Below are 23093 nucleotides of genomic sequence, written 5' to 3' on the forward strand. Positions count from 1 at the left end.
CTATAATCCCAGCTACTCAGGAGGCTAAGGCAGGAGAATCACTTGAACTCGGGGCAGGGGGTGGGGTGCGGAGGTGGCAGTGAGCCAAGATGGCGCCACTGCACTCCAGCCTGGGCTACAAGAGCGAAACTCCTTCTCATTAAAAAAAAAGAGAGAGAGAGAGAGAGGGAGAGCCAGAAAATGGAGAAGGAGGCCACTTCAGATGGGGGGTCAGGAAAACCTCTCAAAGGATATGACCTTGAGCTGAGACCTGAGGACTGAGAAACAGCCATTCATGAAAGGAGCCAGGAGATGGCGTTCAGGCAGAGGCAAGAGTAGAGGTCTGGAGGGGAGAAGTGAAGGGGAGTGGCAGGAGAGCAGGGAAAGGAGGGCTCAACTGGTGCCTCAGCCCTCACCTGTCGGGGCACAGAGCTTGGCCTGTCTGGGTGAGGCTGTGGTCTCCAGTCTCGAAAAAAGGAAAAGAAAGAAAAAGGGAAGGTGTATTCTCATGACACCTCCAGGAAGAGCAGCCCCCGCTCTTGCCATCAGTATCACCCAGGGGCTCAGCCCCAGGTCCTGGTTCTAAACCAAGCAGTACAGGCAGCGGGAGAGAGGAGAGCCCCAGAGGGCGGGCAGGGTAGAGAGCAGACACCTACCTCTGGCTGACAGCTTCTTGGTGTTGATGATCTTGGCAGCGTACTCTTGGCCAGCCAGCACCTTCACACACCTTCGCACCACCGAGAAGGCTCCCCTAGGAGGACGGAGAAGGTGGAGAGGGTGAGGGAACGCCCAACGCTATGTCCCTAGGAGATGTTGGTGTTCCCATGGCTGCCCCATGCTAAAGGGAGCCCTTCATCAGAGCTGCTCAAGCTCATAGGGGCTTCTGTGGCCCAACTCAGGGACAGAGGCCAGAGAGACCCAGAAGATGGCCCCAGAAGCAGAAGATTAGAAGCCTGGCCTCCAGTTAGAGGAGCTGCCAATGTTATGAAAGTTGGAGTCACCGTGCTCTAAAACATTAGAATCATGTAGTGTTAGAACCACAGAATCCATGTCTCTGAAAGTTTTTAGTTTTTTATTCTCTGAGTAGGTGATACATGGACACGGTTCCAGGTTCAGAAGATATAAAGGTGTAGGTAGTAAACTGACTCCCTCCCACCCCCGTCCTGCAACCTCTGACGTCCTCTTCCCGGGGATGACCACGGTTACCATGTCCTTAGTCTCTTTCCACTAATGGTGTCCCACCCATGAATGCTACTGGACTCTGTATACTGTTCTCCACCTTCCTTTTTTCAGTAGATGATATATTTTTGGAGGCCCTCATTCCATATCGTAACCTAAGAGTTCCTCGTTACTTAGTCTGTAATTGTATGGCTGTCCCATCCTTTATTCAGCCAGTCCCCTACTCATGGGCGCTCAGATTAGTTTCCATCTATAGCCATCACAAACAATGCTACAAAAATTAGCCGAGTATGTGTGCATTTGAATTATATCTCCTTTGTATGCATGTGTCTGTGTGGGATACATTTCCAGAACTTGTGTTATCTGGTCAAGGGGTAGGCGTTGTTTGCCGATTTTGATGGATAATGAGAGACTGTCCATACTAAAGATTGTACCAACTCAATTTCCCACTAGCATGCAAGGGGACCAGTTCCTTTACCCTCATTGACACAGTGTATTATCCAACTTTTTTTGCTAGAGAGACAGGTGGAAAATGGCAATTTGCTGTAATTTAATTTGTAGTTGTCATATTAAGAGTGAGGCTGAGCATCTTTTCATGTTTTAAGAGGCCCTTGGGATTTTATCCTCAAACTATTAGTAATTAGAAGAGAACTTGGGGCAAAGGCTGTGAGTTTTCCAGCTCACAGGGGAAAATATTGTTGCCATGTAGAATGTGGCCCATTTCCTACCTCATTTGATTTTTCAGGAAAAACTACAAGTTTAGATATTGATGAGAAATTGCCCAATTTTTAAATACTGCCACCTGTTCCAAAAGAATTTGAGGATGGTATTAGGCCAAACAAAACTTGTCTAAGGCTAGATCTAGCGTCTAGATACCATTTTGCACTCTTTGCCACAAAAGCCATGTGGTCCAACCCCTTTGTATACAGAGAAGAGTCCTGAAGGGCCTGATAGTGACCAGGGTCACCACTATTGCCACCGTAACACCATGCTAATGGCAAGAAGAGTCTCCTGGGCAGGCTTTCCAAACCTAAATGTCCATGGAAATCACCCAGGCACCTTGTTAAAATGCAGATTCTGATTCCTTGAGACCTTGAGCTCCAGTGTAGCTCAGTGTAGATTGATCAAGATCACATGGTTCCTAATAGGCAGAGCTGTGTCTAGAACTCAGATGCTAGCACTCCGTGTGACTTCCACACCAAGTAAGCCTTCCACTTCCTGGCAGGCAGGGCCATGCCCAGGTTTTTGACATGGCTTCGCCCATCACATCCTCCAAACTTGGATCCCCCATCCCAAGCTTATGGGCACCTCTGAGCATACAAAAAGATGAGGCTGACAAGATAGAGGAGGATGCTGGCAGGCACCAAGGAAGCCCACAGGCTAGCACAGATGCCTGCTCTGCACACCGCCCTGAGCACTGGCTTCATGTCTGGGCAGCAGGAAATGAGCGGCTGGGAAACTGAAGAAGGATGAGGAGGAAGGAGCCAGGATACAGACTAGAGACCAAGAAATATAACCTTGTATAACAGCTAGAGAGGGCCAGAATTCATGGACACACAGAGGGCCTCATGCAGCTGTGGGTCCTTCTTGGGGTGTGCAGTCTGCCCATATGCTACCAGGAAGAAAGCAGCAAGACCCCAAGCTCTTCCCAGAGACTGCTATGCAGCCTCTCCTCCGTGCTTCCAGAGCACCCCTGCTTAGAAAAAAATTCACTTTTCTTCCATCATTCCCACACTTCTGGCCACCAGCTCTGGAGAGTTTTTTTTTTTTTTTCACACCAACTGATTCTCTGGACACCAATTGGGTATCCTATGATTCAATTATGAAACTAACTACCTAGAGTTAGTCCAGACCTCACAGGCTAAGGCTAAGTCCCATAAGACAGTCCCCTTGCTTCAGATGCCAATCACAAAGAGTGGGTTATCAGGTTACCCATAACTCCCTCCTTTTATAATTTTCTATGATGGCTCACAAAACTCAGAGAAACACTTACTTTTACTGGGGGTGTGTGTGTGTGTGTGTGTGTGTGTGTGTGAGTGTTTACAATAAAGGTTATGATAAAGGGTAGATGAACAGCGAGATGAAGAGGGGCACAGAGCAAGGTCTGGAAGGATCTCGAACACAGGAACTTCTGTCCCCATGGAGTTGGGGTGTGCCACCCTTGAGGCATGTGGATGTGTTCACCAACCCAGAAGGTCTTCGAGCTCCATATTTAAGAGTCCTTTATGGAGGCCTCATCACTAGGCATGATTAATTATTAACTCAATCCCCAGCCCCTCTCCTCTCCCTGAGAATGGGGGGAGGGGCTGAAAGTTCCAAGCTTCTGATCATGGTTTGGTCTTTCTGTGACCGGCTCCCATACAGGCACCCACCCAAAGCTGCCTCATTAGAACAAAAGACGTTCTCATCACCCAGGAAATTCCAAGGCAGGTGGGACCTCCAAGTCAGGAACTGGGTTCTAAGACCAAATATTAGAACAAAGGACGCTGTTAGTACCCCCAAGAGTTTGGGGAGTTCTGTGTCAAGAACCAGGGAAAATGACCAAATATATATTTCTATATTTCTTATTACATCATAATATCGTAATCCTACATCTCCATCTAGCTCAGATTGGCGGTGGCTCTTCCTCCTGCTTATCTCTCCCACACTGACAGTGAGTATCTGAGGGCCAGGACTTTCCCTTTCTCCTCTCTGCCCCCAGTGGTTGACTACCTGGTGTGAGTGTTACTTGCAGGAGCAGGAGGTAGATTTCAGCAAGAGTGAGAGAAACTGATATAAGACAGAAAAGGAAATTTTCAGATGGCTTGTTAGGAACAGGAAAAGGCATCTAAGGAAGGTCGGGGACAACTGGTCTCTCAAAGGTGCCCACTCTACCCAGGCATGGGGATGGACCCAAAGACCTTTATAGGTCCCCGTCTAGCTGGGAGCTGTGATCCTCAAAAGCCCTTTGAGAAAAAATGTTGAAAGTGGCCACATCTGGGTAAGGTTCTGAGAACTCCAGGAAAAGAAGGGCAGAAGGCAGGGAAGGTTATAAGCTCCAGAGTGCAGGAGCTGGGTCTCGTCCTGCTCAGAAGCACCTGCCAAAGCTTGGTCCAAAGCTAGAGCTCAATTAATATGTGTTGAGTGGATGAGGGAATAGAGGGAGGGATGGTTGGACAGAGGGAGGGAGGGATGAAGATAATTTCTCCATTAGAGAGGCAAAACGCCCTTCTAGGTAAAGACCTTAGATTAGTGCTTATCAAACTGGCTGCCTCAGACTCCCCTGGAGGATCTTTTATTTATATTTTTCCTTTTTTTCTTTTTTTGAGATAGTCTCGCTCTGTCACCCAGGCTGGAGTGCAGTGGCATGATCTTGGCTCACTGCAACCTCCGCCTCCTGGGTTCAAGTGATTCTCCTGCCTCAGCCTCCCAAGTAGTTGAGACTACAGGTGCATGCCACCACTCCTCATTAGTTTTTTGTATTTTTAGTAGAGATGGGGTTTCACTATGTTGGCCAGGATGGTCTCAATCTCCTGACTTCGTGATCTGCCTGCCTCGGCCTCCCAAAGTGCTGGGATTACAGGCATGAGCCACCAGGCCCAGCTGGATCTTTAAAAAAAAAAAAAAACAGATTCTGGGGGGTGGTGGCCCATGTCTGCAATCCACACTTTGGGAGGCCAAGGTGAGAGGATCGGTTGAGCCCAGGAGTTTGAGACCAGCCTGGGCAATGTGGTGAAACCCCATCTCTACTGCTGGGCGTGGTGGTGCACGTCTGTGGTCCCAGCCATTCAGGAGGCTGACGTAGGAGGATCACTTAAGTGCCAGAGGCGGAGGTTACAGTGAGCTGAGATTGCATCACTGCATTCCAGCCTGAGTGACAGAGCAAGACTCCGTCTCAAAAGAAAAAGTAAGTAAATTCCAAGGCCCCACCCAGACCTCCTAAATCAGTATGTCTGGGTGTAGGTCCAGGAAATCTGCAATTTCATTTTAACTCCATCTAGGGGTGATTCTTTCCCAGGGAGCCCAGCACTGCCCAGTGCCTTCCGGGGAAGTCTTGCCGCATATCCTGCCTCCCTTGGAAATCAACCCAGGTGGGGGCCAGTGAGCGCTCTGTGCAGGGAGGCCTGACGGGCCCCAAGAGCCTGGGCCCTGGCTCAGTGAGCAGAGGCCATAAGAGCCACGTCTATAAAACAAGAGAAGCCACACTTGCTGAACTTCCTCTTCAGAACAGCAGCAAGCTTTGGTGCAAATTAGAGGCTCCTCACCAGGGGTCCATGCCATAGGTGGGGCAGTGTGGGAACCCTGAACCCTTGAAGGACACCCAGTGCATCCAAGTATAAGCAAGTGCATTTTTTGGAGGGGAGGTAAAGGTGCATAGCTTTTATCAGATGCTCAGAGGGAGGAGTTTCTCAAAACAAGTTTAGAGCGGCTGATCCAGAGGGTACCAGCCCCTCACAAGCCCAGAAGTCTTCCTCCTTTCCAATGTACATTCACCATTAAGCACCCTTTGGACCCTCACAGCAATCCTGTGAAGTCGGAATTCTGATCGCCCATTTAACAGATCAGGAAACTGAGCCTCACATGAGCAGGCATGTTCTAAATTGAGGCTGTAAAGAGAATCCAGGTCACTTGCACTTTTTCCTCTGACTCAACCAAAGACAGGACAATGTGCTCTTCAAGAGCAGAGGCTCTGGAGTCACAAAGACCTGTGGGCCAATCCTAGCTCACCCCTAAATGTGTGACGCTGAACTTGACACATCACCTTTCTGCGTCTTCCTATTAGAGGGCAATGATAGCCTTTACCTCCTGGGTTTGTCAGGAGATTAAGTGAAGTAACTGGCGTGAAACATTTGGCACAGTACCAAGCACATGGGACATGGCGGGGGGAGAAAGGGGGGCTGAATGAGGCAAGGAAAGGGGCTGGGCTGCTACCTAGGCAGCCTCAGGCTCCATCCCTGCCTGCCATGGCTGTGGGGATCAGAGGAAAGTCCTAGCAAAAATGAGAGTGAGAGCAGTGAGTCGGCAGCCCTAAACTCTCTTTTTATCTTCTGTTTTTTAAAAAACCATATTTCTATATTCTTGTCCTGCATGAACAAGTGGCCACAGCCAGGAAACCTTGGCAAACAGAAGAGCCAGCCCACTCCTCTTGTGGCCCTGAGCTGAGCAGGTGGCCAGCAGATGGGTGGGTGGGCTGGAGCTTGGGAACAGGATAGGGCTGGAGAGGCAAGGAGGCCAAGGTGGGGAGGGCAAGGGTGGGAGGTGATGGCCAAGGGTCCCAAGAGGAAGGGATGAGGCCTGGGTGTGAGGGCTGTGCTGGATGGCCATGGACAGTCCTAGAAGTGTCTGTGAAAGTGTTTCTGAATTCCTGGAGGGATGTGGGGGAGTGGCCCTGGGTGCAAAGGAGGAGGGGTGGTGGAAGTGTTCCTGTGTGCAAGGGGTGGGTGTCTGGCCATAGGCATGTATTGGCAACCTGGTCTAGCCCCTAAGTGTGTGATGCTATGGGGCTGTAGGTGAGACAAAGCACACATATATCACCCTAGATATGACGCATCCATGCGAGCCAGAGGGACACAGAATGTAGGCAGGGAGGGGTGTGTGGGGGAGAGACAGACAGTCAGACACTGGAGGAACCGAGTCTCAGCCCTCAGCCCTGCTGAGAGGACTTAGGCGAGAACCGGTCCCAGTGAGGACCACAGTCTCTTCATCTGCAATGTGGAGGTTAGGGTAGGGATGAGGCTCAGGAATGCGGTGGCCTTCCAGCTCTAATGTTTTCTACCAGTTCCAACAGAACTTCCTGTGATGATGGAAACACTCTGAGCTGTCCACTGCGGCAGTCACCAGCCACAGATGCTACAGAGCACTTGAAATGGGACTAGTGGAACTAGGCACCCAATTTCTTATTTGATTTAATTTAAATAACAATATGTGGGTGATGGAGAGTGTGGTTCTACATAGAGAGGAGCAGAGTTCACATCATGGGTCAGCTACTTCCTAGCAAGCTACTTCACCTCAGTAAGCCTGTCTCCTCCCCCTGCAAAATGTGGACAATAATAGCACCAATCCTATGCAGTTGTTTCAAGGATTCAATGAGATAATAAGGTAGGCAATGAGTTTGGCAGAGTCCCTGGGGTATAGTAAATGCTCAAGGAACAATGCCTTGTGTAGGCATCATTATCCACAAAGGGAGGAGGACAGCTGGCATCATTAGAAACAAAACGGACATTGTTTGCCAAGCCTGGGGAAGAAGCAAGCCAAGGTGGAGGTGTTGTGGGAGCCACAGTGAGGTGGCTGAGCAGCCTGCCCCTGAGGGTAGACGAGCAGGAGTGTGGGCAGGCAGGGAGGCCCCGCTCTGGCACTCCAGCAGACAGACGAGAGGGCACAGTGACAGTGGGTCCGGTGCGCGGCTGAGAATGTGGGAACGTGCTAATGGGCTGTGAAAAGCAAGATTCACGCTGGGAAATTGCTTTCTGGCTGCCTGGCAGGCAAGGTGTCCCGGGTGTAGCTGGCTGGCAGCCCACAGGGGCCCACCGCCCTCCCTGGCCTGAAACAGCAGGAAGAGTTGACATGTAGCCAAGTGCGGCTCCAGGAGCACTAGATGGGGAGTCAGAAGTCCTGAGCCTCACTCAGCTTGGCTACCAGTTTGCTTACTCTTCTGGGCCTCAGTTTCCTCAGTTGAAAGACGGGGGTGAGGAACACCAGCCCTGCCTCCCTCCTGGGGCCACTTGTGAGGGGTCTCTGCTACCAAAGACTGGTTGCTGCCACTTTCTCAAAAGGAAGCCTCTTCACCTTCACCTCAAGCCACTCAGAGCCCGTGGTATACCTGTGAGTCTCAGCAGACAGGAGCACTTTTTATCTGTTGCGGCCTTCTGGGGACAGCACACTCACCGCGCACTCCCCTCCACTCTGGGCTCCATGGGGGTCTGATTGTCTGGGCCCCTTAGGGCGGTCTTTACTCTCTGCCCTTCATTGACTGTTTCTTCAAACATGCTCAGGTCTCCCTCCTTCCAGAAAAATAAAACACCTCCCTCAAATAAAACAAAACCACCAAGAACCCTTCTCTCGACCCAGCAGCCTGGGCTGTTTCCTTCCTCCCTTTTTCTTTGCTGCCAAACTTCCAGAACAAATGTCCGACATCCGCCGCCTCCTCTTCCCACCTCCCACACTCCATGAACCCACTACAATCTGGCTGCCGCCCCCAGGGCTCCATGGAAGAAATGCCGGCGCCAGGTTTGCCCACCCATTCTTCCTCCCACCCTCACCACTATCCCTCGCAGTCCCCCCAGGAGCCTAATGCACCTTGCCTGCCCCACCCCAGGTAGCATTTGGCCCCACTGAACACAGCGTTGAGTTCACCTTTTCTTTTGTTTCTAGATCGCAGCGGTTTCCTGGCCTCCCCCATCACTGACAATGCCTTCCCTGCCCCACCTTCCCTTAGTATTGCTGCTCCCTGGCCTCTCTCCACCCGCCCTCTTACCACTCCAGCCCATCCCCTCTACCAGGGGCCATTAGCTGCGATCTCTGGGGAGGCTCTGGGCATTTGAGAACCCACTTAAAACTGTATTTAAATGATTCTGTGTCTGTGCATTGTTCTGGAAAAAGGATGCGTAGTCATCAGCTCCACAAAGGAGTCCATGACTCCCCAAATAGTTAAAGCCATTGACCATCGCCCAAGACTGAAATCCACATGCAGAGCCCCCTCCTGTCTTTGGAATTCTAGCCCCATATTTTTAGCTACTCATTATCTTGCCTGGATGCTACATGGCAGGCACCTCATAATCAAATCCCAGTCTCCTCCCCAAAATTTCCCCATTTTCAGTTAAGATACTTAAGCATTTCACTTCTCTGAGATGAGCTGGGGAGGATTTCAGAAAGTTCCTGGTCAATTGCAGATAGATCTGTTATATGTGAGAGAATCTGCATCCAAAACCCCTTGGTGGTCAGTAACACATAGCCCAGGCTGGCTGATTTGATTACCCAGGACGTGGAACCCAGAATAGACAGGGTTAGAATGCCTGGGGAAAAGGAAAGAGCTGGGGTTGGCCACAGAGGCAGCACCATGCACTGGGCTAGAGTGTGGGCCACATGTGGCTGCATCAGAACCTGGTATAGCCCATCATGTTACAGTCCACCCCCTCCCATTCCAAAGCTGAAGAAACTGGAACCAAGACTTTGAACCCAGGACTGCTGATTCATAGTCCATTGCTTTTTCCAATACGCAGTACTCTCAGATCAGAGGGGTTCTGACCTCGAGGTCCACAGTTGGGCTTTAGAGTAGGAGGACCTGTGGAAAATAACAGCATTCTGCGTGTCACAGTGAGTGTGCATTTTGGGAGGGGGAGAGTACCCATAGCTTAGGTGAGATTCTCTGAAGGCTCCTATTTCCCAAAACAGTTAAAAAGCTGGGGTCTAATTCATTCAGAAACAATGAGAAGCTTTTAGGCTTCAGCTTACCCATCTGTGAAATCAACTGTTGATAAATAATTTTTTTTGGTTGTCTTTTGTTTTTTTTTTCTTTTAGTTTTTTTTCTTTTGTTTTTATCTTTTTTTATTTTTCTTTTTTCTTTTCTTTTTTTCATTTTTTTATCTTTTTTGATAAGTAATATTTAAGCCATCTCTTTCTTTCTTTTTCTTTCTTTCCTATTGAGGCATTAGTACCTTTTCTTAATAATCAACAAACAAAACACAGCTATGCAAGTTCTCAAATGGCAAACAGCTCTGAGAAGATGGGGCTGGGTGTTCACCATCCCCTTTGCTTGACTCTCCCCACTTCTTCCCAGCTCTGTGAGCAGAACTCCACAGACCAAAGCATTATATATACAGCCAGAAAATCCCAGGACCTGTTACTGAAACCATACCTCTTCCGTCCTCTCGACTGCCTGCAGCCACCCACTCCCAGACTCTAGAAGATGCTGCAGGGACGCAGTGTGTTCAAGCTGTCCCACACTGCCCCCCACCCCCAAACACCAGCTCAGCAGAAGTCTCGTGGGGGACACAGAAGGGCTGGGAACCGGAAGAATCTGTTTGCTGCAGGGAACACTGAACCAACAGAAGTTCCAACAGATTCCTTATTTTGGCTGCGCAAGGGTTTTTTCAAATGGGTCGCAAAAAGAAAAACAGAAAAATTTCTATTTTCTTTTTTTGTTGTTGGTTTTTTGGGGGTGTTTGTTTGTTTTGTTATTTGAGATGGAGTTTCGTTCTTGTTGCCCAGGCTGGAGTGCAATGGTGCAATCTTGGCTCACCACAATCTCCACCTCCTGGGTTCAAGCAGTTCTCCTGCCTCAGCCTCCCAAGTAGCTGGGATTACAGGCATGTGCCACCATGCCCAGCTAATTTTGTATTTTTAGTAGAGATGGGGTTTCTCCATGTTGGTCAGGCTGGTCTCGAACTCCCAATCTCAGGAGATCCACCCACCTCAGCCTCCCAAAGTGCTGGGATTACAGGTGTGAGCCGCCTTACCCAGTCTCAAGTTTCTTTTTACAGTGCTTAAAGGCAGGTCTACAGCCCAGCAAGGCAGGGGATATGCCAAGAGGTAACTTTCTTCTCAGTCTTTGATGGCCTCATCCGGTCCAGAGTATACACCACAAAGGCTTTTAGAGGTCCGAGCATCAAAGAGAGAGGCTTCCAGGGGTAGGAGAGCCAAACACTAGAATGGACAGAGGCTGGAGTGTCCAGTTCTCCTGTGTCACTGGCTTGTGTCACCATGGGCAAGGCCCTCGACCCCTCTGAGCCTTATCTTGCTATCTGTAAGACAACGGAGCCCTCCTCCCTCCAATATGCTAAATGGAATACCCTGGCCCTAAACCGTCTCCCATTTCATTCTTGTAGCAAAGCATCTCCCCAGGTGAGGGTAGGGATTTGGGCAGGAGGCATGCAAGGAAGGCAAGTGAATGAGGGTGGGAATTTGCACATCTCTGCTGCCAGAGCACTCGCTCCTGAGGCCACAGCCAGCTCTGGGATGCAGGAGCAGTTCTGACCATAAGAATGTCTTCCCTCTGTGGAGCTGAAAGCTACCTCTCTTACTCTAGAAAGTTGGCAGCTCTGCCTCTAGGACCTCTCAAGCCCCAGGACATCTCTGCAGAAATGATTGGTTGGGGAGGAGGCAGATGTAGCCCCCAAGAGGTCTCTTCTGTCTGCCCCCCAGTTCCTCAGTGTTCTCTCACTTGATTCAGCTTCCAGACCTTCACCACCCTGCCTGGTCCCCTGTTCCAGACAATCTACAGATTTTTAATAGTCCCGCTAGGACCCAGCATCTAGAGATTCAGGTCAGGCTGAACAGGCCAGAAAAGAGTAGGACCCCAGATACCCCTAGGGCTGCATGCTCCACTGAAATACATACCTCAGAGCTTTTGTCTGAGTTGTTCCCACTCTTAGGAGCACTCTTCCACCCTCTTTCCTCTGGTTACCTCTTCTTCCCTCCTCTCATGTTCTCTCTCTTTTTAAAACAGAGATAAGGTCTTGCTCTGTCATCCAGGCTAGAGTGCAATGGCATGATCAGAGCTCACGGCAGGCTCTGTCTCCTGGGCTCAAGCAATCCTCCCACCTCAGCCCCTCGAGTAGCTGGGACTACAGGCATGAGCCACCACACCCAGCCAACCTCTAGGTAACTCTTATTCAGCCTCCAGCTCCCTAATGTCACAGCCTCAGGAAACTTTCCCTGATACCTCCCTCACCCCAACTAATTGAGGTCTCTTTGCAGCTCACAATTCCATGTGTGTGGCCAAAGCCCTTACCCAGTTGCATTTAAATAATGATTTCTGAAGTGATTTAATTAATGTTGGCTTTGCACCGCATTGTGAGCCCCGCCAGGGCAGAAATCACATAAGTTTTGCATGTGGTACATGCTGGGCTCAACCTAGGGCTGGGAACAGAGTCCGTGCTCAGGAAATATCTGTTGAAAGGATGCAAGGATCCTGGATGTATTCCTCCTTTTTTTTCAATTTCTTTTTCTTTTCTTTTTTTTTTTTTTAAGACAGGGTCTCACTGTGTTGCCCAGGCTGGAGTGCAGTGGCTATTCACAGGCGCGATCCCACTACTGATCAGCATGGGAGTTTTGACCTGCTCCGTTTCCGACCTCGGTCAGTTCACCCCTCCTTAGGCAACCTGGTGGTCCCCCACTCCCGGGAGGTCACCATATTGATGTCAAACTTAGTGCAGACACCTGATCGGCACGTTGCACTACAGCCCAGAACTCCTGGACTCAAGCAATCCTCTAGCCTCAGCCTCCCAAGTAGCTGGGACTACAGGTATGTGCCACTGTGCACGGTGTATCCCTCCTTTTATATGACCCCAAGACACCAAGGCCCTCAACCTTCTCCAGCACAGAGAGTCTCACTGGCCTTAGAGCCCCCCTGACTCCGTGGTGGACAGCCATGCCACACGAGGACCTAGAGGACCAGGACTAGGTCTCAGCAGGGTGGGCTGCACCAGGCTTGCCTAGGGTGGAAGGCTTCTTACAGTGCCACGGAGAAGCTGGGAGAGAGGACCACAGGCAGTTCACATGCAGAAAGGGGACTGAGGCAAAGGGGGACAAAGACAGAGGCAGAGGCAGAGAGACAGAGACAGAGTGAGATCAGAGAGATGGAGAGACGAGCATAGAGGGAGACAAACAGAGTCAGAGAGAGCCCAGAAACCCAGCCAGCGCCATCTTGCTCTCCCTGCACTGGGAGATGGATCGATGCTCTATGCCCTGTCACAGCCAGCGTATATGTGTGTCCATGTGCATGTGTGTGCTCCTGTGAGCTGTGTGAAGATGCACAGGTGTGTGTGAGCACGCAGACATCAGCAACAGGATGCAGGTGCTGCGCTCTGAGGCTGTGCGTACACCCACAGAGACGGCCATGGCCCGGACTGCAGGGGATGCTGGCGGCAGTGTCACTGTGCTTGTGGAGGGAGGTGGGGAGGAAGGGAGGGAGGGAGGGAGGCTCAGCAGAGTGTCAGTGTGTCTCAGCCTGTGTGGGGGCGGCTGCGCGGGGGCGGAGGGCTGCAGCGTGCACCAGAACATGTGCGTGCCTGCGGCTCTGATGGCTTGGAGGAGAGGGAGGAAAGCTTGTCCATTCCCTGTTCCTGACACCCCTTCCTTGAGGTCTTGCCCCTCAATTTCCCATCCTTTGGCCTCTGGTTGCTGCACATCATCTAGTCCCCAAGCCCAGGCCCTGTCTCTCCTGTGGCCTTGGCTCCCAGAGACCAAGGCAAGGACCATCTATGCAATGAGCAGAGCATCTCCATGGTCCTTACAATTCTGATGTTCTGGGGGTCTGCAATTTCCCATGTGTGCCCTCCACAGAGGGAGGCTACAGACAGTGGCATCTCTAATGGGGCATTGCAGGCATCTCCAGAGGTATTATGATCCCCATTTTACAGATGGTAAAGCTGAGGCACACAAAGGGCAAATGATTCACCCAGGATGGCCCAGTATATCAGAGGTGGAATCATGATTGGAAAATCAGCAACCTCAGAGTTCCCCTGCCCATGTGGCCACTGCTCCTCTTCCCTTGTTAGTGGGCAAGAGGAAGGACGTTCTCCAGCTATGGCACCAGTTGCAATCCCTCTCAGCAGTCTTCCCCATATGCCGGGTGCTGGAGGCCTGGACACAATCCCCTGAGCCAGTCTCTCCACCTCCTCAAGCTGCGGTCTCCTCATCTGTAAGATGGATGAGTAAGCCCTGCCCGCCTCCTCCAGAGATGAGCTCATGGATGAAGAGCCTCACCGGCCCCAAAGTGCTGTGGATAGGAGAGGGTATAAGAGGTGGAGGAAAGTACGGCCCCCAGTTTTCGGGTGCGTGGATGCTCAGTGTTCTCTCTCCAACATGACATTGTCCATCCCCCCATCGGCTCTGCCTGGGAAAGGCAGGATCACTAAGCACATTCTACAGATGTTAGAGCTCAGCACCCAGGCCCCAGGACCTCAGTGCAGGGAGCTGCCTCTGGGCCACACTGCCACTCATGGATCAGCCCAGGTGAGAAGAAGCCCAGGTGGAGGAAGCTGCCCTCTCCTCCCTGTCAACCAGGCTGGCCAACTGCAGCCCCGACAACCCCGTCTCCCACCCCAGCTCTGCCTTGAGTCAGTTTCAAATCTGTTTCTAGAGAGAAAAGAGTGGGCTAAGCTCTCTCTCCAGTCTCTCTTCCTCCCTCCCTCTCCCTCTCTCAAGTAAAATCTCCTTCGGAGACTCTTCCCATACAGCCCAGTGATGACACAGGCTTCAGGGCAACTTTCTGCCTTTCTAACCCCTCCTGAGGGAAGGATCAGAAGCCCAGAGAATGCCAAAGGCTGGAAAAGGTTCATTTTCCACTTCCTTGAACGTGACCCCTTCCCTGGGCCCTCTGGTGCATCTGTGTCCACCCCTTCGCCCAATAACCAGCATTCTTCCCTTTCTCAGAGAGGTCTTTGGAGAAGGCTGGGTATGCTGGGAGCCCGGGCTTGGCCACTTCAGTCACACTGAACCCTGGAGCTGGTCCAGCATGCTTCCTGCAAGCTTCTGTGCCTCTAGGGTCTGGGCTTTTATTTCTCTCATCCTCAGGAGAGAAGAGGATTGGGTCAAAGGAGGAAGGATGAGCTCATCCTGGATCCCAAGAGACAGCCCCACCCCAACCTTCTAGGGGACCGGAATCAAGTTCTTGACTCTTCTGAATTCATATACTGCAGTCCAGTAGCATCAAGAGGCTCCAGAAGCCCTGCACAGGGCTCCGGCCCCAGTCACAGGTTCCCAGAGGGCTGCCCACTAGGGCTGGAAAAGAGCAGCTCCTCTCAGATCCATAGCCAGCCCTACCTGGGGCTCTGCAAAGGCCTGCAGTCCTGAGCCAGACCTCACTGGGCAGGATGCCAGAAGCCCTCCAGAGGGCTTTGCCCACTTCTCCAGCTGGGCAGCCCAAGGCCTTGAAGAGGGAGACCCAAAGGCTCCCATGTGCCCTTTGAAGGCCAACCTGGCTGCCTCTTCCAGTCACCCTGCTAGTGATCTGAAGTGGGTTCTGGGATGCGGGCTCAGCTTTTGGGTGGTGACTGCAGTGTCCCAGCTGGTAGGAACTGTGGGTCATCAATTGAAGGACAGGCCCTGCATGGCTTCCTTCCTATACCCCTCATGGCTTCCTTCCACAGAAGAGGAGTATTTGCCTCCCAGCCAGCCAGCAGGGAAGCACGGTTTGGGCAACCTCCTCCCAGCCCTGGATGGACCGACTCCAGACAAAAGGTACAAGCAGGTCCCGTTCCTCGCTTTTAGCCTCGCCCAGCCTTTGAGAACAACAACAGTCACCCCGGTAGCAATCGGCCCTGGGGACCCATCGTGCACCAGGCTCAAGGCTGTGTCTCTACATGCAACATCTCATTGAATCCTCACAGCCCTTTTTATCTCTAGACTACAAGTGGAGGGGAAGAGGTAGCACAGCCTGCCCAGTGTCACAGAGCTATGGGTGGTGAGGGACAGAGCCTGTGTCTTCAATGGCCATGCAGGGCACTGCCCCTCCCTGCACCACTGGATGCTCAGACTGAAGCTGCTGTGCAGAGCAGGAGCCCCAGACTCCTCAGTGATGTGCTCTGGCCTTTTTAACACAGACATCAGAGGTGTGGAACCAGGCCACTTCATCCCCTTTTCTCTGATATAAGCTTCCGCAACCTTCAACTCATACACAGCCTTCCTGATGTCCTGCAAGCTCCTGACATTGCATGCAACATTTCGTAGCTTTGTGCGTTTTTCTGGGGAACGTAGATTTACACTTTCATCAGATTCCTGAAGGAATATGTGACCTAAAAAAGGTTAAAAGCACTGATGGTTCTGGAAGGAAGAAGCCTGAAATTGATTAAAGAAGGCCTAGCCATGTCTTTTACCCTCAGTTTTCCTGCCATGGCCACACCAGGGCTCCCTTACCCCTGAAATTCCTTGTGAAGGCTCACAAAGGGTCTCTTTGCCAAGTTGTCCCCACAAAACCCAGTCTTAATGATATCCATCTCCTCTCAGGGCAAAACATCACTTTTATTTTCACTTTGAGTGCTTGAGTCACATCTCAACTCCATCTCACTGTACTCATGACGCAGTCCTGCTGGAACCCAGTCTTGGTCACTCCCTGAAAGGCAGCTTCGTCGCTAATCAGGGAATTCTTGGATTCTAGGCGTGCACTGGAAAACACCTGGAGAGGGGTCCCTGCACAAGTTTGTAGACAGCCTCAGTCCTCTAGAGAAGCCCCAAACATTTTGTTTCTGCCCCTACCCCCAATAAAAGCACATTCAGAAAAGCAGAAAGTCTGCAGATAAGAGTGAACACACACCTACACATGGGTATGTGTGCTCATGGGAGGTGGTATATGCCTGTAGGATAGCCTGGGGGGGTGTGTGTGTGCGCGCAAGCAGCCTTCTTGTATACAGTCACAGGGCCACCTCCTTCCTACACATATACAGACACCAGCATGAGCTCACACATGCCTATAACACCCATACTCCCACACAAGCCTGTGAGCCCAGGCCTCACACATGCACACACATGCGTGTGCACACACCCGTACATCTTCCTGTGTGCATGACCCCAGCTTTCAAAGATGTGCATGTCAAGACCTCATAGGAACACCATTGTGTCCGCATCTCACATGAGCATCCGCACACACCCCCAGACCTCATACACATGTGTCTTCCTATGTGCACACAGCTCTAACGTGCCATACATGTGCACATATAATGAGTCATGTCCACACCCTTGCTCTCATTCGACCCAACCAACAGCACTCCTGTGATAGTCACAGGACACATGCACCCTTTCCAGGCACACTTGCATTTTCAGATCTTACACATGAAGCACCTCTTCCTGGTGCACATGCATGAATGCTTGCACACCCTTTCGGGCCACACCAGTGTACCCCAGTGTCACAATCAATTTCCCTCACAAGTCCTTTTACAGCAACACACATCACTCCTCCTCAAAATGCACACTGGTGCAAACACATTCAGAACTCACACCAGCACACACCTGCCTCCAGGGCCCCTCCCCCCCGTGCTCCTGCTGCCACAGCAGAAACCAACAGGGCATCGGTGCTTCTTTGCCCACAAGGCAAACTCTGCCTCCAAAATGCACCCAACCCTTGACCCATCCCAGGATCCTCCAGAAACCCAACTGAGACATCCAGGAACCCTTCCCTGCCACTCCACCACCTACTAGGCCACCCACAAGGGGCTCCCCTGTTTCCTCATCCTCCCTCCCTTCTCTCCACAGCAGTCGTCAGGACAGAAAATGAGCTCTGGGCTGGACAACTTTGCCAAAGATCCAGAGCCGCTGCACCCTTCATACCCCAGCCCCTGAAACAGCAGTGCCTCCGCTACAGCTTGCCTGATTGCCCCTCCCCACCTCCCAACACCCGGGAAGCCTGTCGTGCTCAGATATTAACCCCTACTGTACTGATGCCCTCACTCCTGGCAGGAGCTGAGAAGGGGGAGGTGGGGAGGGAGAAGTTGGCCACTCTGTACAGTCACTGTAGGTGTCTAAAGTCAGGAAGAACTACTGGGTGCTGGTGAATTCTCTGTCACTGGAAGTATCTAAGTGGAAGCCAAATGGCCACCTCAAGCAAAACTGGAGAAGGAATTCCAGCTTTGGACCCAGCTGACTAGGAAAATCCCTTTTTAACCCTGAGTCTCTAAGAATCTGTGTGTATCCAGGTTGTGTGTACTTGTGTGCATGTGTGTGTATGTGTGTGCGTGTGTACTGGCATACACTGTCAACCCTTCATCCCTACATACACACTCGCCTGGCTAGCTTGGCACATCTATGCACCCACAAACATGCCCACGCCTGACTCTGGACGCTCTGTGCACAGGCAGGTACCCCCAAACTCATGTAGTCTGCCTTCATCTGTATACACAAGAATGCTCCCCAAGCATGGCAGGCACACACGCCTCGCTCAAGACACTGACCTCCCCCCCACCATGTCTTCCAGAACTCCCTGAGGCACAACTCACTTGCCCAATTCCTCGAAGAGCTGGTACTCTTCCGTGAAGCGGGTGCAGGTGATGGTGGCCATCCTGGCGCTGGGCAGGCAGGCGAGGCTTGGGACTGGGGGACCAGGACTGGGGTGCTGCTGCTCTGCTCCTGGACCTAGGGGCCACTCGCCTGCCCGTGCTGCCAAGTGCAAACAGAGAACCGGCTTGACTGACGAGCCCGGGGCTTCTGAGCAGGGCACTGTGGCTGCTCACAGCCTCGCGAGCCTTCGTCAGCATCCAGGTCCCCATGGCAACCACCTCCGAAACGCCCTGTTCCCGTTGCCCCGGTAACTGCCTCCCCAACACCTGCCTGCCTTCCACTGCGAAACCTGCTCTCGGACGCCCTGGCCATACAGCACACAATACTGCAAGCCTGTGTGGGCCTGGGGATGGATGGACTCAGCACCCCTGGGGTGATGGACCCAAGGAGGGGCTGGAGGAGGTGGAATAGAACAAACTTCATCCACAAGTGATCTTTTCTCTTCCCACCTCCTCCATCTCCAACTGTGGGGCCCTTGTAGCAGACGGGATAGGATTAAGTGGGGCAAAAAGGCAGTTGCCATGGTAACGGCCAGTGGGTGCCGCATTCCGGATGGTCCCCAGGAAAGAATGACAGGATGCAGTTACCCTGGCAACTTCGTCTCTGGAGAGACAGGTATTGCCCCGTTGCCCTGGCAACAGCTGGGTTCTAAGGTTTACAGGGAAACGATGGCTAATTCACGGGGATGGCTCTCCCTCTGTGGATCACTGTAGTCTCTGTAACTGTCTCTCTGTTGCCCTCTGTATTTTTTTTTTTTTTTTTTGGCTTCTGCCTCTGTCTTTCTTGTTATGCTTCTGCTCTCTCAGCTCTTCTACCACCGGATCTATCACACTAGCACTCTAGCTTGGCGGAGAAGCGCAGAGGACACCCCAGGATTCTGGAGGGAGCAGCCCTGAATGTTGCTACTAAGCAACACTGCCTCTCCTGTCCCTGAGCCCTGCTCACCCCCACCTCTCACAGCTGTGACAGTTGCTCCCCTCCAGAGCCCCCCTCTACAACCTCTCTCCCACTCCATGCCCCCAAGGGGACCGTGGAGATCTGGTCTCCTGGGGCTCACGTCCCAGTTTCTGCTTGTGCTTCCACTCAAGGTAAAAGAGGCGAGAGGCAGCTGTGGGGATGTGAGCATGGCATGGCTTACCCAGGCTAGGCCACTGGCCGGAGACCTGCCCTGAAATCTTCATTCCCAAATGTTGTGGGCACCTTCCCTGCCAACTTCAGCTCTTCAGGGCATCAGCCATACCTACAGCCACAAGATCTTGCTTCAAGGTCTTGGAGTTAAGAAGAAAAGAGACTGGAGTTTAAGCCTAAGGATCTGAGTTTGAACTCTGATTCTTGGACATTTATTAGCTGTGTGATCATGGGCAAGTCACTCATCCTCTCTGAGCCTCCACCTTCTTTTCTACACAACAGAGGAACAAAGATGCCCTGCAGAGGAAGGCCATGAAGATGGAGTGGGCTAAGGGCTGTAAAGGCCTTTGGGAACGATATAAACAGGAGGCCTCTTTTTAGGTTCTAGAGTAGGAAAATGAAGGTTTAAAGCAGGCCCATGACCACCCCATCACTCTAGCTCGGACTTGGAATCTCAGACCCTGCATACCCCTTCCCCTCTGCACTCAGGAAAGAGGGTGCCTTGGCTCATTTCACAGCTTGGTGGACTGAGGCTTCATGCCAGCACCTGCCCCCAGTGAGCATGGGTTGGAAAAAAGGATCCAGCCATCCAGACCCTCAGCGATTCTAGCCCACCCCTTCTGAGCCTCCACATCGCCTTGCTAGTCCTCTCACTTGCAGGAGATGTTACCTGCTTGTTGGGATTCTCTAACCCCCCAAAGTCCCTGACTTACTATCCTACATCCAGGGGCCCCCTGGAGACATCCAGATAACCCCTCCATTCTGCCCCTCCTCCTGGGAGTGGGGGGTGGGGGAGAATGATGGGCGAGCTCTCCCATTCAGCCACTGATCCCAGGAGAGGAAAGGGAGGGCGGCAGAGGGGAAGAGGGGAAGCGAGCAAGGGAGGAGGGGGGTAATGGCTTAGCCACTAATTGCACCATTACCACCTTCAGAAAAAGGGAAAACCACTCAGCTTTGTTTCTGCGCATAATATGCTTCCCGATTCTGCCGCCAACGTTGCAATTCAGAGGCAGAGAGGAGAGGCCTGTGCCCGGGGGCTGCACAGCCGGTGGGCAGCTGGCAGGGCACAGAACACGGTGGCTAAGCTACAGGCCTCCATGGGGAGGTAGGGGAGGGCTGCACTGTCACTCCTGCCTCAGACCCTCTAGCCTGTCCCCCAGGAGGGGATGGCTTCCACACAAGAAAGTGCTGGAAGAGCCCTTAGTGACCACTGAGGTCACCTGCCATTGCACAGGGACAGGAGAGGCAGTGTTGCTGAGTAGTTAGGGTGACTCCACAACTTACAGGCTGTGTGATTTTGGATGAATATCCCAACTTCTCTGTGCCTCTGTGTCTTCATCTGCATAATTGGGTCAATAATATTCCCTACCTCCAGGCTGTTCTGTGGATTCAATAAGACAAGCACAGTGGCTGATACTATACATGCTCAACAAATGGGAAATTATTATCAAGAAACTCAAAAGTCCTCTCTCCTCACACCTCTTTCCCTGAATCACGGAAGCACACACCAGCGTCTTGAGTCCCTGCACTCCAGGGCACTGTTCCCTGAGTCCGCACTGGAGTTTAGCTCATGGTTTGGAGATCACCTTGTCTAAGCCTAGTTTGCAGCAATTTCCATAGAACAAAGGACTAGAGCTAGGAGAGGAATCGCAAGGCTCTCCAGCTCGTCGGGTGCCAAAGGAACGATGATGCTGCTTTAAAAATTCACCAGGAAAACAAAAAAGCAACTATGCTGTGAGACTATGAGGCCGTATTAATGAAAATGTAAAGTTCTGAACCGGGACAGTCCTGCATGGCTGGGTGCTGGCCTGACCCCTGTTTCCTCTCCCCATTCCCCCTGATGAAATGGAGCATGCTCAGAAGTGAGCAGAGTATGTGGGGAATGCCCTGGCAACAGGTCCCTCAGAGGAGGGTGTGAAGGAATGCAGGCAGGAAGATGGCCACCTCTCTCCATGTCTGTGATGGGGACCATGGGGGCGACCTCTGTGGCCACTGGGAGCAGGGCCAGCACAGCCCTGCTCCTGTCACCTCTGTCTTTCTTCCCTACTTCCACATCTCTCCTTTCAACTATCCTTTTTTTGTTTTTGTTTTTTTTTTGAGACAAAGTCTTGCTCTGTTACCAGGCTGGAATGCAGTGGTGCAATATGGACTCACTGCAGCTTCCACCTCCCGGGTTCAAGCGATTCTCCTGCCTCAGCCTCGCAAGTAGCTGGGATTACAGTCACGCACCACCACGCCCAGCTAATTTTCGTATTTTTAGTAGAGATGGGGTTTCACCATGTTGGCCAGGATGGTCTTGATCTCTTGACCTTGTGATCCACCCACCCGGGCCTCCCAAAGTGCTGGGATTACAGGCGTGAGCCACCGCACCCGGCCTCAACTCTCCTTTCTTCTCTCCTCTTGCCTTCCCCTCCCCCTCATTTTCCCTCTTCCCTCCCTTGCATCTTTCCTTCTCGGTTCTCTGTCCTTCTCATCCTTTTGACTTCCTTTCTGGTTTCCATCTCCCTCTCTTTCTGTCACTCTTCTTTTCCTCCCCTGCTGGCCTGCACTGTGCATGTGGTCCTGGGGGATGGGCAAGTTGCCGGCTGCAGGACCCTGGTGGTGGAGAGATGGCTGGAGAGGCAGAAGAGGGAGGAAAAGGAGGGAGAAGAGGAAGAAGTTCCCTCTGAAAGTCTTATACATGAGCATACAGACATGCCCTTCTGAGCCTCTGAGGTTTCCAGAGCCTAGCTCAGGGGTGTGGGCACTGCCTGGGACAGGCACCACCCCATCCTGAGGGTAACAACCACTCTGCTGAGAAGGCACGACTGCTAATTCAATGCCTCCCCTGAGCCCTCAAAGCTAGCAGCTGTGCCCGCTGGTGGCGGGCACTGAGGAGCCAGCCGTCCCTCTGTGGTGCTGAGAGAATGAGCCGATGATTGCATCAGGGGGATTGTTCCTGCCAAACTCCCCACTCCCCAGGGCCAAGGCAGGCACAAGAGGCAGCACGTGTGACCCCCATCTGCAACACGCCTGTGGCGCTCGAGAGCAGGCCTGCATGCTATGGGCTGGTGGCCAGGGGTGGGAGCCCTGGAGGTTGCTGAAGTCAGCCCTGACATGCCAGAATAGGGATTGGCATGTGAACACAGGCAGTGCCCCACGGAGACAGAAGGGACAAAAGGAGAGCAGGGCTGGGTTCCACGGTGGGTGATTGCAGCCCCAGTGGCATTGTGACAGCTGGTTCAAATGCCACCTTCCATAGCCCACACACGTACTCACACACATATGCCTGAATGCCTCGGGGTCCTGCAGGGCCTGGGTAGGCACCACAGAAAGCGTGCCACCCAAAGGGTCCCCACGGGCCTGTCCCACTAAGGGCAGTGAGCGTGGGGGGCAGAATGGTAGAAAGTGGGCCAAGAGAGAAATGCTCCTGCTGAGGGTCTGGGTTGAGGGTGATTGGATTCATTCACCACTGCAGTAAGTAAGGTTAGGCCTACATGAAGAAGTGGGGGAAGTCAGGGGTCAGGGAGCAGCACTGTCCCTGAGGTCTCCCCACACAGGAGGCACTCCGTGCAGGGGAGAGTGAAGCAGACAGCCATCAGACAGAGGACAGTGGCTCCTGGGCCAAGGGCCGCACAGCACGCCCTGCAGTTAGAGGGCCTGAGTTCGAGTCCTGGAAGAGCTTGCAGGAGGTCTCCCCAGTGGAACCTCCACTTTCTCCTGAGAAAGTTGGAGCCCAGAGCACCGGCCCTCCCAGGTGAAGCACTATCTCTTGGCCCTTGGGAGATAGGTCACCAGAGCCCACGACTCCACTGGCAGGGCCCAGCTTAGATAGGCTGCCTCCTGGCTCTGGCCTCTA

At 52.3% G+C, this 23093-nt stretch overlaps 1 protein-coding gene across 3 annotated transcripts in view; it reads right to left on the bottom strand.

The window, feature by feature from the left end:
- The window catches only part of CAMK2A (calcium/calmodulin dependent protein kinase II alpha), a 70271-nt gene extending 51639 nt beyond the window's left edge, over positions 1-18632 (bottom strand). Inside the window, exons 1-3 of one of the 3 annotated variants that reach the window (XM_064366509.1) lie at positions 18398-18632; positions 18067-18226; positions 636-730 (exon numbers count right to left, since the gene is read on the bottom strand). In XM_064366509.1, the coding sequence (XP_064222579.1) occupies positions 636-730; positions 18067-18128 (157 nt within the window). In that variant the 5' untranslated portion in view covers positions 18129-18226; positions 18398-18632. Of the gene's footprint in view, positions 1-635; positions 731-18066; positions 18297-18397 lie in introns of those variants that run through there. The other 2 variants (XM_012451118.2, XM_012451202.2) reach the window with 2 other exon arrangements.
- Between the last annotated feature and the right edge of the window lie 4461 nt (positions 18633-23093).

Source organism: Aotus nancymaae, unplaced genomic scaffold (genome assembly GCF_030222135.1).
Source record: "Aotus nancymaae isolate 86718 unplaced genomic scaffold, 86718_ANA_hifiasm-v0.15.2.pri h1tg000064l_1, whole genome shotgun sequence".
NCBI lineage: Eukaryota > Metazoa > Chordata > Mammalia > Primates > Aotidae > Aotus > Aotus nancymaae.